At 42.3% G+C, this 17,357-nt stretch overlaps 1 protein-coding gene across 1 annotated transcript; it reads left to right on the top strand.

Moving 5' to 3' along the window:
- The first annotated feature begins 117 nt into the window (after positions 1 to 117).
- LOC119465740 (uncharacterized) lies at positions 118 to 17,055 on the top strand. Its single transcript, XM_037726207.2, has 4 exons — positions 118 to 330; positions 770 to 917; positions 3,573 to 3,853; positions 8,672 to 17,055. The coding sequence occupies exons 1-4, from the start codon at positions 316 to 318 to the stop codon at positions 8,957 to 8,959; spliced, it is 732 nt and encodes a 243-aa protein (XP_037582135.1). The 5' UTR covers positions 118 to 315; the 3' UTR covers positions 8,960 to 17,055.
- Positions 17,056 to 17,357: the final 302 nt, after the last annotated feature.

Here is a 17,357-nt window from a genome sequence, read left to right as displayed (position 1 = left end):
TTAATAATCAATTGCTACTAGCTGAAACGCAATTATAACGTTTAACTTTCAAACTACTGCGATAATAATAAAAGGCAGCATGTTTTCGTGTAGTCTTAAGCGCAAACAAGTTCCGTAGAAAGGTGGAGCTGCTCTAAAACTGCTCATCCGAATCGCTAGCGCAGCGTTTTGAGGTTGGTTTCTTTTTTGGTTTTCAGTGGGCATTGGCCGCTGTTGAGCGGTCGACAAAATGCCGTCGGAACTGCCCTTCATACGTCGTTGCTGACTTTAGTAGTCTGTTTTAAGTTACTTTAATCCATACATCACACGTACAAAATGGAGCACAAGCCGGTGAGTTCCTACAAATGATTGTTTCTGTCGGTGGATCGCCATAGTCCTCATGGTAGGAAAGGGTTTGACGGCCTTTTAATGACATTCGTTGTCGTTTTTGATGTATGCTGCACTGTGTGTTTATAAGGCAGCGTGAAAATTGATGTACACTCGGTTACCTCTGCTTTTCACACCCGGGCTTTGTAACCCGATATTCATTGATGCCGCAAGTTCTTGCGATCGTACGACGCTGTGGTTTGATGCTGCGTTTCATAAGTGAATAAACTTCAGCGCAAGCTGTATAATGACGAATACCTCGATAAAGCATACGTATGGATCCCATTTTGTTGTAGTTTGAATTGTGGGGTGCTTTCCATACAGGGATTACCGTTCTGGGCGCCTGAAATGTGCGATGATGGAAGCGACACTGCAGTCTGACGAAATGTTTTTTTCTTTGCAGTTTCTGTGGAGTAACGACCGGCAGAAAATACTCATTGACTTTTTCAAGGAGAACGAATTTCTGTACAACCCGATTCATCCAGACTACAAGAAGAGGAGACTTCGAGACAAGAAGATTCTCGAACTGTGCAATACACTCGGGTGTTCAAGTGAGTAAACGCTGCATGGGGCCGGGGTCTCGTTTGTGGTGCGTTCCTTTATATCGGTTTCAACATCAGCAGTGTGCAAATAATAATGACATATAATAACAGGCCCACCACGCCGTCTCTTGGTAACTGTGATCCACTATTAACAGAAATGTAATACTTTCAAATTTATATGCATCAAGGGTGTACAAGTCTTAGAATAACAGAAAGATATGCATGTGCTCTGTGTACTCTCATCTTAAACTGTGTGTTTGACACCTAACAGTGTGCCCCCACCTAAACAAGTAGTTCCAAGAACATTCGCTTGTAGTACCAATGCAGAGGAACAAGCGCAGAACTAGAACATGATCCATGTTTACCTATGTGAGCTCAAGTACACAAATTCCAGATTTTTTTATAAACATTTTATTGCTTTGTTTTTTGGACCCATAATTGGAAACTGATGAGTCCATGGTGTTGTCTGCATGGTAAAGTTAGGACTACTGCAGTACTCAATTTCAGGGTTCATGACTAAGCGTTTTACAAGGTAATCTTTTTGCCAGAACCTGGGGTCCTTACACTTTTGTTCACAAGTGTACATCTTGAATCGTTTCAAGCAGGAATGTTTTCTCACGTCATAGTGCATAATTGCAGCAGGGCAAATCCACAATCCAGCGGAGTTCAGGACAGGTCATTATTGCATTGCGTGGCAACGAAAACTAAAACTCCGCTCACTGATACCTCTGGGGTTTGATTTCAAGATCACTATGCTCAGGTGCAGCTGAAACCTGGGTGTGCTGACCATTGGGCTACGAACCAATTTGCATTCATGCTTGTTTCATGACTGTCAGAAAGAGTCGTGTGTCATGCGTGTTCAATAAAAAGCAGCATGCACATGTATTTTGGTGGCAGCAGCAAATATTCTGTGCATACAGGCATTGCTACCACTGTCAACAGCCTCTGTACAAGGTTGCAGGTTTGCTCCCCACCTACATTCTATTTGTGAATGGAATGCAGGAATGCTTGTGTGTTGGTGAAAACGTGCTTGAGTAGATCTAAGTCTCTGCTAAAGATCCTCAGGTGGTCAAAATTAATTCAAAGCCCTCCATCTAATAGCCTCAGTGTTGCTTAAAAAAAAGTGGGGCTTGACGTCTTGAAACTGCACTCTAGGTTATGTGGGAGGCCGCAATGGAGGGCTCCAAAGTAGTTTTGACCTCCTGGGCTTCTCTAACGGGCACCCCAAACACTGCACATGAGCATTCCGGCATTCGGCCCCTTATCAGAATGTGATCACGGCAGCCAGGATTCAAATTCTCAATTTCGTGCTTAGCAGCACAACAACTTAACCATTGAGCTATCATGCACTCTATGAAAAGTTTGCAGCCATTGGGGCTTATCTTATCCCTGAACAATAATTGTCATCTGTGTCGCGTGCCTTTTCTTTCTTTAACATTGTGCACCCAGCGTTTCCAGGTAACGAATGACACATGCATTATTAGTGTGACATAGCATTCTTGACGGCGAAGTAGTGAGCACAGAGTTTTCAAGAAGGGAAATGCAAGCAAGATAGATGGCGATTATTGACCCGCCGCGGTGGCTCAGTCAGCTAAGGCATTGCGCTGCTTATCGCGAGATTGAATCCCGGCCGCGGTGGCCACATTTCGATAGAGGCGAAATGCAAAAACGCCCGTGTGTTTGTGTTGTAGTGCACGTTAAAGAACCCCAGGTGGTCAAAATTAATCCAGAGCCCTCCACTACGGCGTGCCTCATAATCAGAACTGGTTTTGGCATGCAAAACCACAGAAAAAAGAATATTGTTTAGTGACAAGGTACAACCACTAAAGGTGTAAGCTCTTTTTAGAGTGTGGCACGTAGTATTTGGAATGTTAAACCCCGAGAGTGAATAGATCGATCATATTAAGAACACACGAACTTGTGAATTCTAATGGTGAATTTTAATGTGTGAAATACAAAAGCAAAGCTTACATTTTTGGTTTCTCTTGCTTCGGCATCATGTTTTGGCAGCATGTTTTGGCTTAGTTTTCAGCGTGAACGAGTTCCATAGAAAGGCGGTGCTGCTCTAAAACCGCTCATCTGAATCGCTAGCGCAGCGTTTTGAAGTTGGGTTTTTTTTTAGGGGGGGGGGTCTTCAGCAGGCATTGGCTGCCATTGAGCGGCCGATAAAATTTCCGCAGCACTGCCCTTCATACGTCATTGCTGACTTTAGTAGTCCGTTTTAAGTTCCTTTAATCCATACATCACACGTACAAAATGGAGCACAAGCCGGTTAGTTGCTACAAATGATTGTTTCTGTCATTGGATCGCCATAGTCCTCATGGTAAGAAAGGGTTTGACGCCCTTTTAATGACATTCATTGTCGTTTTTGATGTATGCTGCACTGTGTGTTTATAAGGCAGCGTGAAAATTGATGTACACTCGTTCACCTCTGCTTTTCACACCCGGGCTTTGTAACCTGGCATTCATTGATGCCGCAAGTTCTCACGATCTTACGACGCTGTGGTTTGATGCTGCGTTTCATAAGTGAATCAAGTTCAATTCAAGCTATATAATAATGAATACCTCGATAAAACATACATATGGATCCCATTTTGTTGTGACTTAGCTTAGCTTTTGTTGTGTTTTTAGTTTCTCTTGCTTCGCTCCATCTCTCAAACGCAGTGCTGGAATGCAAGAACAAGTTCCACAATTTACGTACCTACTTCTTCCGCGAGTATAACAAGGTTCTCAAGCACAACGGGACGTGCAATGGAAACGGGGAGGAAACGTACACCTCCAAGTGGGACTTTTACGAAGACATGAAGTTTCTTAATGTGTGCTACCTTCCCCGAACCATGGAGATGGCGGCCGCAAACGAGAACAACCACGAACCCCCGGCAGATACATCTGGCACAGAAAGCAACTGGGAAGTCAACAGCATTCTGGAGCCAGACTGCCTTATTGTAAGCCCCCCACTGACTTCTCTCATAGAATTTTTTTACACACATTTGGTGGTTCAGTGACAGTGACTTTGTGCTCCTCAGCTCTGTGTTGCCTATTACAGGGCTGTGGCAGCCACATTAGAATGTGGTACTCAACATCTGTGTGTCAATTTCAGCAACGTTAAAAGGGTCTTGCTCACAGTCTCGTGACAGTATTTACTGCCAAATGTTGTGCCACAATACATTCTATGTATAGTCCCATGGTGAATGCACAAGAAAACAATTACAGAAATTTACCTCGGTGTACCAAAGTTATTCAACTTACAAATTCAAAATAAAAGCAGACAGAAAAAAAAGGCATGCCCTTTCACATTTCACTGACCCACAGCAAGGACTTATGCTGCTTTCAATCAAAATGCAGCTTACTTTTAGCGGTAGCAGAAGCTGCCTTTCCAGTTTGGCCTCTCCACAACAACTCTGCCCAACCATGTCCAGTTGAACACACCCAGTACCCTAAGTTGTCTGTTCAAACAGATACACGGTTGTCTATTTGAGCAAATAGCCATTGGTTTATGCCCAGTGGCCTAAGTCGTACAGTCAAATTCACTTGTGTAACAATATTGAAGTGGCAAAAAAATTCCATTGCTCTAACCGATAATTGTTATAACTGGGTTGTAAAAAAATAAGGGGGGACCAACATCAAACATTTTAATTAGAACTACAGTCGAACTCACTTATAACCACGAGAATCTGTGTGTATGCTCTATGGCAAAATACACAAAACTTACTACAATGGTCCCATAAATCTGGCTACTCGGCATCTGCGCCGAAAGGAAAATTCTGGAAAAGAAGGAAAAACGCGAGTCATTTCACCCACCTGCATGCCTTTGCTGCATCTTCATTGTGTGTCACACACGCCGCCTGGCATGCCTTTGCCACGTCACGAGCCTAGTGCGCCGCTCTCCAGTCTCCCTTCCACCCCTTCCATGGGCGTTGGCAGGCGGGTGCAAAAGAGGTACTTGCCCCCCCCCCCCCCCGAGGACAAAATCTTGCCGACACCCATGATCCCTTCTGCTCCTATTTCGGAGGTGTAGAAGGGAGATGCGTGCAAGATGGCCAATGCAGTGAAGACATGTTGGACTGCGTACATGACGTACAATGCAGGTGCGGTGAAGGCGTGCCACATACTGGTGGATGCAATGGCTTGCATTTTATCATTTTTTTTTTCAGAATCTTGTATTTTTCCCTTTCGATGTAGAAACCCAGTAGCCAGATTTAATTGTCATAACCATTAATGCGGCATGGGCACATTATAGTAAGCAGTTTATTTTACCATAGAACATACACAAAAGCTGAACTCCGCCTTCACTGGCTCTACATCATGATGTGATGTCGTGTCGTCTACTTCCGGTTGTCTTTGAGCCAGCGCTCGAGGCCCCTAGCCGCCTGGCTGTCGATCCCCTGTGAGAGCTATCTAAGCAGCGAGCATTGTCACAGCACTGACTGTGTCCGGTATTCCAGTAACCGCAGTCTTGGCAGATGCGCGTAAGCGTAAGCTAAAGCCTCTCCATGTGACTACCGCTGTCATGAAGGGGCTTAGCGTACACACGTGAGCGGGCTCAGTGGCCTGCACGATGCAGCCACCTGTTGTCGCAGAACTTAGCCAGCCAAACACAGAGCTACTATTGCCGTAAAGCAAGCGTAAAACACTTTAAACATTTAACAAGACAATGTGTTCACTATTGCGCTCTTGCCGAAAGTTTACACCAGCAGCAAAGTAGAATACACTTGGTTACTGCTATACTATTAGCTCTGCGTTTGTCTGGTTGAGCTCTGTGCCACCAGGTGACTAGGCACCGTGCAGGTCGTTACTGTGTGTGCCTCCGCTCATCCGGTAAAACGCCCAGTCCGCTAGTGCTTGTGCTTACCTGAATACCGGACATGCCAAAACTCTCTATTAGGATTGTAATCCTCTGGCGTGAAGTGACGGCTGCAAGAGCATAGGTCCTGGCTCCGATCAGATACCGACAGGCAGATGTGCTGCAGCCACTCTGCTCGTCTGCTGTCTTGCAGACGGACACGATTGTGTCAGCTTGACCTATCGCCGTTTGCTAGATTTGCAGCCCACAACGTAACAAGGGCGATCGATGGTGCTTGCGAAAAGAACACTTGAGACCAACACTGACTGCGCAGTTCGCTTCAATACGGAGCACATTGGAATACAAGCAGACGACAGTGCCGGAAGTGAGTGAGTGTAGCGATAAATTATCGTTGTGTATTCTCTTTCTGTTACTTTTTTTTTATAGAAATAAGTTAACCAGCATTCCAACTATTACAAACAACATTTGTTCACCATGAAGTTGAAAAAATCATTGATGACGCGACCTGGGTAGCTAATCGGATAGTTTGCCCAAATGACGTCAGTTGAGCCAAACGTGTCAATTGGGACGAGGCAGCTGAAAACTCAGGGGAGCAGCGCCACTGCGATCGGTAGCGATGCACATTTTTAAAACTTTATTGTAGATTACAGTCTTTATGCGAAGTGCTTAAATGTGTCTCCTAATGATCGGAAGGACCTACCCTAATGACTTGGTACGTTTGTAGAAAATTGTCAAAATCATTTCAGGGTCCCTTTAATATTTCCCATGCTAGTCTGTGAGATAACTTGGTTCACCTGAATACCCCGAATATGAATAAACACTAGTACGGAACCGAAGTTGTTGAGAGCAACGAAAATTTGGGTGGCTTTTTTTCTTTTTCAGACGCAGATCATTCTACAAATAAGGCCAAGCGCCTCTTCACACTATTCCTAATAGAACATAACGTTCTCTTTGCTGTGACCGACCGTGCCGGCGTTCTGTTCCAGAAAATGTTCCCTGAGTCAAAAGAAGCACTGAACTGCGCACGTGCCCGTACTAAGGCTGCTAAAATTGTGACGGCAGTGACCGACAAATCACAAGCGATGTTGTCAGATGTTTGTTTTCTAACCCATTTTCTATTGGTGATGTAGCAATGATGCTGGCAACGACGTCAAAGTCTACCCGGTTGTTCTGACGTTTCCCAACAGGATTGTTTGCATGTTTCAATGCCGCCTTGGAATATGACCCATCTTTGCATTTGCCTACCACCTCTGCACTGTGTGCTTAAGATATTTGTTTTCGGTTAAGGCAGTCTTGAATAGAGACTAATATTTTATTTACAAAATTGAGCTTTAGTATTTTTCATCGAAATTTACTATTTTTCAGCTGTAGTCCTAGTATGTACAACTTTTCAGTGTATGCAGGTATGCAAGCGAGTTCTTCTGTATCCTCGGCTTTTGTGTTTGAGCGATCACTGTGTATACAATCGAAACCACTTATAACAGTATTCAAGTGGCAAGAAAATTCTATTATAACCGGTAATTGTTATCACCAGGTTGCAGAAAGAACAAAGAAAAAAAAAGAAAAAGGCGGGAGAGACATCGAAACATTTTAATTAGACAGAAAGAAGTACAGTCGAACCCACCTGATAGCATTACCGGTTTTAACGATAATCAGATATAACATTGACCAGCCACAGTACTGTGAATTACTGTGTGTGTGCTATGGTAAAAATAAACTGCTTACTGTAATGTGCCCATGCCATGTTATTGGTTATAACAATTAAATCTGGCTACTGGGTGTATGCACCAAAGGGAGAAAGAAATGTGAAATCCTGGAAGAGAAATTTAAGAAATACACGAGCCATTGCCCCTACTCGTGTGCCACGCATGCCATCTCCCTTCCACCCTTCCGAAACACAATTCGGTGTGTGGCAGCAGTGTATGCCAACGACATAAATGCTGCCAACTTGCAGTAAAAATTCACTGTTGTTCCACTTACTTAAAAAAAAAAAGCCCAGTTAGTGCATTGAAGCACAAAAAATATACTTGAACGCCAGTATATCTTATTGCCAGGATATCTTGAAACTGGTGTCATCCTCAGAATTCGTTACAAGTGGATATGCCTTGCAAACTCACCGGCTACAATTTGTAAATTGTAATATGTGCCGTAAGGTAATTAGTTGTAAGCATAATTAGTGATAGTTTGTTCATTAGTCAGCTATGCATTTCGATTTCCTTATGCAAATAATGTCCACCACCTCTAGTAATCCAGCTCAAGCAGTAGCATTGTAATATCTGCCACGGGCAACTTTTTCTTCAATTTGTATTGTCTAAGCAAAAACGCCAGGTATAATGCGAGATTATGCCTTATACACTTTAGTAAGTGCCACACTCATGTAGGAGCTGCATCTTCAACTTGGCAGGCTAAAATTCAAAGAGAAAAACTTACAAAAAAAAAAAAAAAAGCATTGCCGAAGCTTGTCTGCACTTCTATCATATGTGCATGGCATGTGGTTTCCTCAAACATTGCTGTGAATACCTTGAAAGTCACACATACCTAACACACCATGCATGGCACGGAGGATGACTCTGTCCACATGTTCTTCCAAGTCAAGCCTGAGCAGCGGCGACACGGACGGTTGTGAGGACTTGGGCAGGGACAGTGCGTTATGTGCATGCATGAAAACATAAACAGTATACGCTCTTCTGGTACAAATAGATCACATCAATTACGCAAGGCTGTAAAAATATGGCCAAAATCTCCATGTCTCCATGTAAGGGCAGCACCTTGTCAGAATTATGGAAAATAGTGCGGCTCTTACACAAGTGAATATGGTAGGCATCTTACAGCATGCAGTCTAATAACACTTGGCTGACATGTTCAAGGCAGCATTGTCCACTAATTGGGAACATTTTCTTGCCATTTTCAAGGCATGTTTCAGTACTCCTTTAATAGCGTTGAAAATGTGACTCTCCAGGATGAGTCCACCGAGGTGCTGGAGGCGGAGCAAGACAGCTCGAGCGTCTCGGAACACCGCGCCCAGACGCCCCCGCACAAGCGGAGAAAACAACAGGAGGAGCAGTCTGCGACGTCAGCGACACCGACCCGGAACAGCGCCCTGCTTGACGAGGAGCACTACTTCGGAATGTATGTCGCGGCTGCGCTCCGCACGTTTGATGCCTTGGCCCGTGACACGGCCAAGGTCAAGATCATGGACCTAATCATGCATTTAAGGCACAATGTCGACCCTAATCATAGGAAGTAGCGGCCGAGAGGAAACCACACCTTGCCGTTGTGCACTCATCATGTTCGCATACAAAGTAACTGTGGCAGCAATAATCGACGTGACGTGAGCGAGTGTTTTGTCGCCTGTTGCTTAGTTCTCACTCGGTGATGAGCCTCCCGCCAGCACCTTGTTTTCTTTAGCACGTTGAAGTGTGTGTGAACTTGTTTTAACGCAGCATTATAGTTGAAATGTACGAAAAAATAAGTTGAGGTTAGTTGCGTAAGCGAGCCCTGTTGATGGAATGCACGGCCATGATCCTAAGAGTCAAGCACACCCAATGAGGTTGCTCAGTAGCTGTGGTGTTCTGTGCAGCTGAATTCGAGGTCATTGGTTCGGTTCTCGCCCGCGTGCCAATTTTGAAAGAAATGCAAAAATCCCGGTGTACAGTGCTTTGAGTGCACGCTTGTGGTCATAATTAAACAACAGCACATCTGTTAACTGTTGTATTGCTTCGGGATGTTAAGTCACGTCATTCAGTCGCGAATTAAGCACTCTCCCTTGTAAGCGAGCATTGAAAAACCTAATATTTTCAGAAACCTTGCTTCATGAGGCACGCTTAAAGGAAAAAAAAAATCATGGCATACTGATCGAAATTCTAGTCAGCTTGTTCCACAAGGAAACAAGCTGGAACAAGTCAGCTTGTGTGTTTTGTTCCAGCTGCTGTTTTTGATGGAACAGGGTGATTTGCGTGCCGTGGTAGATTGAGGTCTGATGTGTACTTTCTAATGTCACACAGCTCTTCAGACTTTGCATGTGTATGATGATGGCGAAGAAATGGTGAGAGCTTAATGCTTCATTTGCCAGCACTGTGTGTTGTACGGAGTAGTCACAGTTAACACAGAGGTCCTTTGCCACATACAGAGTATCAAGTTGTTAAGTTGTCAAGTGTGACAGGTGGGTACGTGGCCAGTGATTCCTGCAGCATCATCTCATAACAAGGACATGTACTTATCAGTAAAGATTGCAGGCTGGCGCACTGCGCGATCGCGGTAACAGGATTAGCCACATCAAGACTCACAGAATGCCACATTTTGCTGGCTGGTCAATGTGGATAATGTAATTATAAGTGACTGCACATTTTATTATCATAATTTATTTTAATCATTATACCAATTGCTACTATACAGGGTGATATTTTATAAGTTTTGTGGAATTTTTAAAAATAGACTGTTGCAGATAACCTAGCTGGATTATCCAGAGAGGTGGACATTACTTGCATAAGAAATCGAAACACATGTTCAGCTAATTATCAGAAATCCACTAATTATCTTTTGAATTTATAATTTATGGCACATATTGCAATTTACGAATTGTAGCCGCTGAGTTTGTGAGGCATATCCACTTGGAATGAATTTCCAGAGTGACACCTGTTTAGAGAGATGCACCATCAAACTTGCCCTAAGATGCATTGTTCCACTTTTTTTCACCAAGTGCTTTTCTGTGCATTGAAGCCCAAAAGCAACTGGAAAGCCCATGTATTTCGTTCCACACTCTGGGAAATAATATCTCGAAACTGGTGCCATCCTGGAAATTCATTTCAAGTGGATACGTATTGCAAGCTCACCGGCTCTACTTCATAAATTGCAACATGTGCTGTAAGGTAATTAATTAAGAAGGTAATTAGTGAATTTTTGTTCATTGGTTGAATATGTGTTTCGATTTCTCGTGCTAGTAGTGTTCGCCTCTTCGAATAATCCAGCTCAAAGACAATAATTATGCTATCTGCCACAAGCAATTAAAAAAGATTCCATAAAACAACTTAAAAATGATCACCCTATATAAGTGGGGCCGAAAAGCGCTAGTTGCACAGGTCATCACCTACAATGGGGAACACTTCCTGCCTAACAGTGCTCTAAGAATGCTGGTGACTATGGTGACTGGAGGCACCACTGACCATCTGCTCACTCATTCCTTACATCCTAGGGTACTGCACATTTATTGTACTTCATGTTTAATTGTGCTTCAACTTTTCATTTTGATCACACCTAAAGACCACAACTGGTGCCAGTGAATTTCCTAGAAACAGGCTTGTTGATTCAATCTTGGCACATAGATTTTTTGAATTTGAAGGCAACTTAGTGCTGGGAAGGCATAAGTACATGAACAGATTCATGCATGAAGGATTGTTTCTTATTTTGGAAACCTGCCAAGTGGCACACTTTCTGCATGCGCGAGGCACCTTGAGGTGCCTGTTTTCTAATCAACATGTCATGAGGGTAACAAGTGTTAAACTTGTTTTCTGTATCAGGGAACTTCATGACTTAACATCGAGCTTCTCCAATCTGATTATGTGGTTAGCTGTCTCCTTTGCCTCAGCGAGATTGATCAAACAGATGCCCAACCAGTCAAAATATTTTTGAGCAATTAGTACCATATTCAATGCAGTGTATACTAAAATGAAATGAAACTATTTGCTTTTGAGAAAAGGCTAACGGTGCATGAGAGAATGTTTCAATCTTTTGCAAGTTAGTTTGCAAAGTACTCATTTTCAAATACAAGAGTAATCTGCCATTACAAACTATTTGACGAAAGCACTATTCTATGGCAATTCTGAGCACACAAGTTTCACCGATCGATCAGCCTCATGCAGTTGCACCATTGGAAGGAGAAGGCATTTGAAGAAAAATGCTGATCATAGCAAAGCTTCTGCCACTGCAGGCGTTGCAGGCTTAGATTCACGTACGATGCAGTTAGAGACCAAGGAAATTTGTGCGTGTGCACATAAGTCGATCAAAAAATCACTTAAAACTTAAAACGCAGTGCATTTGGGCATAGGAAGAAACGGCCATACAATAAATTAAAAAGCAAAAGTTACAGCAAACACACAACCCTAATGAATCAGTTTCTATATACAAATTCAAAGTAATTAATGAATCTGAGAGCTTCTCAGACTAGGTTGCTACTTGAAAGTAACATATTCAAAAGAGCGAAAGAGGTAAATCTTAGTCACATCGTTGAAGCCAATTGCATCCATACTGAACCATACCTCTATGCTCTTCATTGATTCTGTTCTTCATGTAGAGTTCTTATGGGATTATTGAAGATTTTGTAACAATCCAGCTTAATTTTCGTAGCAACAGTATGGCAGACATACAGAATTATTGCACTTTTTATAGGCCTTTTCATTATTGATGACTGAGCATGGTCATGTTCCGGGAAACTGACTGCTTCACAGACAGAATAGGTAAATTTCAAAACTTTTTTCAGCTGATCACAGTGGGAGAGTCTAAAGTCTTCCAGGTGTGGCAGACTGTATTAAGAGATTGCAGTCCCTGCCCAGGTGCCAACTGGAAATGCAATTGGGATGATCATGAGCGTGCATTCTAACACATGTGTGAGTTTGATGGTATTGTTAGAATGATTCCAGAGTTAATTTTAAAGGGTGTGTGTATGTGCGATGGCAACAGTATTGACGTAAGCCATCAGCAGTCAAGCTTTAGCCAGCGCTAAGGCTGATAAGGCTGGAAAGTAGGTTTTCGTTGAGCAGGTTATTACCATAGGGTGTGCATCATAAAATGTGTATGCATTGGAAGCATGGAGTTACTGCATTTTGCATTAGACTGTGCTACAGTGTATTTTGCTAGAATTTTTTGTTTAATTGAGTACATCTTGCCCTGTGGCATATATAGGTACCTAATTAAAAGCATACATAGAACATATAAGTTATGCTTGACAGGTTCAACTATCACAGCAATATGAGTGTGCTAGGAAATAAGTAGTAGTGCGATGCGATCACTGCACATTGGCATTGATATTTGTGTATGTTATTTCTTATTGTCCACAGTGTAAACTGATCAATGTGTCGAGAAATCCAGTGTCTGAACATTAAACACACGCCTAAACATTAAGAAATGCAAGTACAAAGTGACATACCTGTGAATGTGGTTTCACGGCATCATGCAATGCACTGTCATGAAGCTACATGCAAAGGCAACATTTGCTCCTAAATTTGCACTGCAATGGTATGTGAAATGCATCCCACTTTATTAGCAAGCATCGGTGTAGAAATGGTCACAACTAAACATGCAAAGCATGCTTGTTTACGGAGCTTTGCTGTCTGCTGACAATTGTGCTGAGTTGCTTTTGTGAAAATATGGCCGTAGTATTGGAATATTTATGAGGATTGTTGGCTCACACTGGCTGTATATATATATTTTTCTTTTCCATGGGTTGCAATTGGGGGTGTAGGTCATACATAAGGGTGGGTTCTGTGCGCAACAAATACGGTAATGTTTGTCGAAGGTATAATGCTTGGAAATGTTCATTTAGTGCGATATTCTCTCCCTCCCCCATCTTCCCTCATTTTGGTGCAATGAATGTACATGAACTCCAAGCCACCACTCAATTGATCACAAGAGCTGATTTTTGGTAAAATGTTTAAGAGTAAGTACAGTGATGTACTGGTTTTAGCGCTCGCAAATTTGATTGGAGGTCAATGAATTGATGATGTTATTTAATTGTAAGCTTGTGGTGTGGTATACTGTGACTCTTAAGATTCTCCCACTTTTTGTGGGAACGCATGTGTAAGCGTTCATGTAGGTGAGAGCTATGGTTTTTTTTGTGGTTGTGATGTAAAATATTGCGTTTCTAGTAGTGCATTTGTGCAGCAGTTCTGTGCTTCATGTTGCACTTGGCAAGCTACACTGTCAATGTTGCATTACTGGTATTTGCAAATACATTGCGGCTGCTGCTGTAAACTAGTGCAGCATTTGGTAAAAGAGGGGCAGGAGACCATATCTAAACTCTATATTTTCTTATTATCTACTCGCCTAGCCTGACTGCCCTCTTCTTTTTTTTTTCTCTCTGACACTTCCCCACAACATTTCATCAAAACATGATCATTATGACTGAAGAAAAAGGGAAATTTTTTTCAGGAAAAGTGTTATTTTTACCAATATATGTATACCAGCCCAGTTACATGAACACACTAGCCACACTCTTAAAAATTGCACCACCTTTAGGGTGTGATATTATTCAACAACAATAACCATAATCAATCTTATGCACATTTTCATTCCTTAACACTACATGCCTGGTACATTCCTGACGGTACATTCCTGACGGTACATTCCTGACGGTGCATTCCTGACGGTACATTCCTGTCAGGAATGCTGTGCATGTCTAAGCATCCCATAACATTAACAAAGGAAGTGCAGACAAGATAGATGGTAAAACTGTATGGCAGCATAACACCTTAAAAGGTGTTATATGTTACTTCAAGAAAAAAAATGGCGCAAAAGAGACGAGGACGAAAGGAAAACAGGTACAATGGATGTTAGTACACTCTTAAGTGTGCACCTGGAAGGGTGCTCAGCTGTATTGCACTCTTTAAAAATATACGCCTTTGTATGAATGCTGTACACCCTAAATGTAAAGGGGTGTATATTTATGGTTTTGCATTCAAAAGGGTGTAGGTAATGTACAGTCATAATTGTTTTATTATGGTGTAAAGCATATAAATGTGCATCATTGAGTTGAACCTGAGTTACGGCCTATTGCAATCATTCAGTCTTGCATAAGAATTACAGTTAATCTGGTAACAGCGGTAACTGAGTGTGGGCTAGTTGCAACTGGTGGTTATGGAGCTACACATTGGAGACCTGTAACTGAAGGTCAGATCACTTGGGATTAGTGTGCCAGTGTAACTTTGCCCAACTTGTTGCTGGTATTGTTTGCAGCCACTGATATTAGGCTGCATCAATCTCAAGGGACTACATCATCGTGGTATTGTGAAGAGGCATGTTAAATTGCGAATCAGTTCATGCTTGCAATAGTAGAGCACAGCTTACAGTGGCAGTCGAGGGTGCCAGGCAGCAGTGTAGCTTTGACCGGGTAGTGTACCAGATATGTTAAAATAAGGAAGTCTGCGTTGTGTCCAGGGTTGTGCATTTTAGAGGAAGGAAACTTCTGGCGTGCTCCATAGTTGATGACGAGAAGAAATTGAAGCTCCATTCCCCTGGTGTGTCCTGTCTGTTGTAGTGACTTTTACGCACTCACTTGGCACACAACATGTGTACTTTGCTCAGGTCAGGGTGTCGTTAGTCCTCTAGGATTGTGATGTTTATGTGAGCACTGCCTGGGTTGTATTCTCAATCAGTCACTTTTCGTAACAATTTCTCTTTCGCATGATGCAAGATGTGGTGCACAACCTCAAATAGTCATGAGCGTACCTTGATGCCACAAAGTTTTGGCTGCCAATCATGCCACTGCATCAAACACTGACACGATGCGGGAGGGAATAATGTTGACGATGAGTGTGCCTGCTATTACGCTTGTTCTGTTAAAAGATTTAGGTGCACATAAATACATCGATAATGCCTATACTTCATTACATATCTATCAAAAGAAACATGCAAGCAATGCAGACACTATTGACATTTAAAATGACAGTTCTTTTAGGATAGAATGCTTATGCACTCAGAACTTGACCTTTGAATTTTTTATTGCGATAGCAATTATATGGACACTCCAAGCGCATTTCTGCAGTCGCCGTGGTAGTGGACGTCGCTGCGAGGTTCCGTATAAAGTCGAAACATGGTAACATCGTCACCGCACGCTGTTTGCAGTATGTGCGAGGGAAAGCTTGCGAGGGTCAGTCGACCATCGCGGGTATATCTCGCGATGGTCGACATTCCTTAGCATGGCCTCAAAGATTAGGTGCCACCTGCAGCTGCCTGCGGCGCGCTGGAAAATCTTGGAGGCAATGTGCTGGGACTTTCTTCGTATCCACTAAGCACCAGGTACACTCATCGTCTGCTTAGGGGCTATTTAAAGGTTGGCACTAAGAAAATTAAACAATTACCAGCCCTGCAGTTTGCCAATATTGTTTCAGTAGAATATACTAATCATTTTATAATCAACTTAGTGTAAGTGGAATTTCGTTGCTGTGGGCCCTTTGAAAGATTCATCATACCTTGTACCGTGTTCTTTGTTGACTACATTCCGGAATGGTATGTTCATGTTCATGGCATGTTCATGTTGCCTTGCTAAACTAGCAGCACAGTGATAGGACGTGCAGCGGAAAAATTGTGGCATCACTGAGTACTCATTGTTACTGAGGCTGTTGCACTGAATGCTACGTCTACTAAAAGGGAAAAATTCAAAATGTAGCTCCAGATTCTACCAGGAGTGCTGTGTCGTCCAAAGCTGAGCACTCCACAAAAAATATGTGTGTGAAATCCTCTTTTGGGAGTTGCACTATTATACTTTTCATTTTGTTTTGTTAATGAGTTGTGTTGTTAGCTTACTTTTCCTGGTATTTAAAAAAAATGAACAATGAGGTTTTTCTTTGAAACCATTTTTGTTGCTCGGATGTAAGCTCGAAGGCTTTGAATTTAAGACTACAATTAATCCTTGTTTTTCTTGCGATGTCCTTTTTAATGTATGCACCAGAAGCATGTGTTTCTTGGAACATCAAAGCTGTGGCCAAGGTCTTACATGGCGTGCTCTTGCCTATGTATGCCTTAGTTGCTGAAAACTGTTTCTGTCATCATTATCTTGTGATTAGAACAACTATTTATTAACAGAAGTCTGCACTGCACCATTTCTCTGAAAATTTATATTCATGGTCTACCTCAATATGGTAAGCCCCTTTTTTATTTTATGTGATGACGCTATGGTGATATGATGCAGCTGCATAATTTTTCAGGTCACAGGACATGTTGTGCCATGGTGACATAAAAAAAATTGAAACTGCCTTTTTCTCACGTGTTGTTAACCCTGCACGTTTCTTATTGTGATATTTTTTCGTGCAACCAATACTCCCAAGAGTTTGCTTTTTGAACTCTTGTTTTTACCTGCAATATTTATTGACATTCCCTCATTCATCAGACACATCTTGACTGATTGAAGTGTTTTGAAGTCATTCTTTATGTTTTTTATCTCATTGTGTGTGACTGGAACGTGTGTTGCAAATGGCATACATGGGCTGTTCTTTCTTTTTTTTACTGTTGTGTTTCTGTGTTGGTAATGTCTATAGGATTTTTTTTTTGTGTGGTGTGAGCATATCTGTGCATGTCTCTCATTAGAGGACGTCCTTCATAGGTGAAATAAAGCAGATGTGTCAATTCTTTGAACCTTTTGTGTTGTATCAGTTACTGTCAGTACAAGTGGTGAAGTGTAACTGCTCTTGCTTTTAAGTAGTGTTTATGCAGCGTTGTGATTGACTCTATTACAGGAAGATAATCTTGTACCTTATATGAACTGAATGAAACGCAAACATGCTTTGGCAGTATATTGAAGTTTACTGAAGGTTTGCTATTGTATTGACTTGCACGGGTAGGGCAGTGTTCTGCCTTCCACTGCTGCTATGAGAGTTGCGCACACACCACTCTAATCACAATAGCATTCATGCTTAGCTGCTGTGTCTATGCACTTC

Source organism: Dermacentor silvarum, chromosome 10, assembly GCF_013339745.2.
Source record: "Dermacentor silvarum isolate Dsil-2018 chromosome 10, BIME_Dsil_1.4, whole genome shotgun sequence".
NCBI lineage: Eukaryota > Metazoa > Arthropoda > Arachnida > Ixodida > Ixodidae > Dermacentor > Dermacentor silvarum.
Note: the sequence above shows the minus strand (reverse complement) of the source record. Positions and strands in the feature narration are given on the sequence as shown.

Excerpts from the sequence above, each read along its gene's own strand:
- LOC119465740 (XM_037726207.2), top strand. Across the intron at positions 918-3,572 it reads CAATACACTCGGGTGTTCAA|TGCTGGAATGCAAGAACAAG; the intron begins GTGAGTAAACGC and ends TCTCAAACGCAG. Across the intron at positions 3,854-8,671 it reads TGGAGCCAGACTGCCTTATT|GATGAGTCCACCGAGGTGCT; the intron begins GTAAGCCCCCCA and ends GTGACTCTCCAG.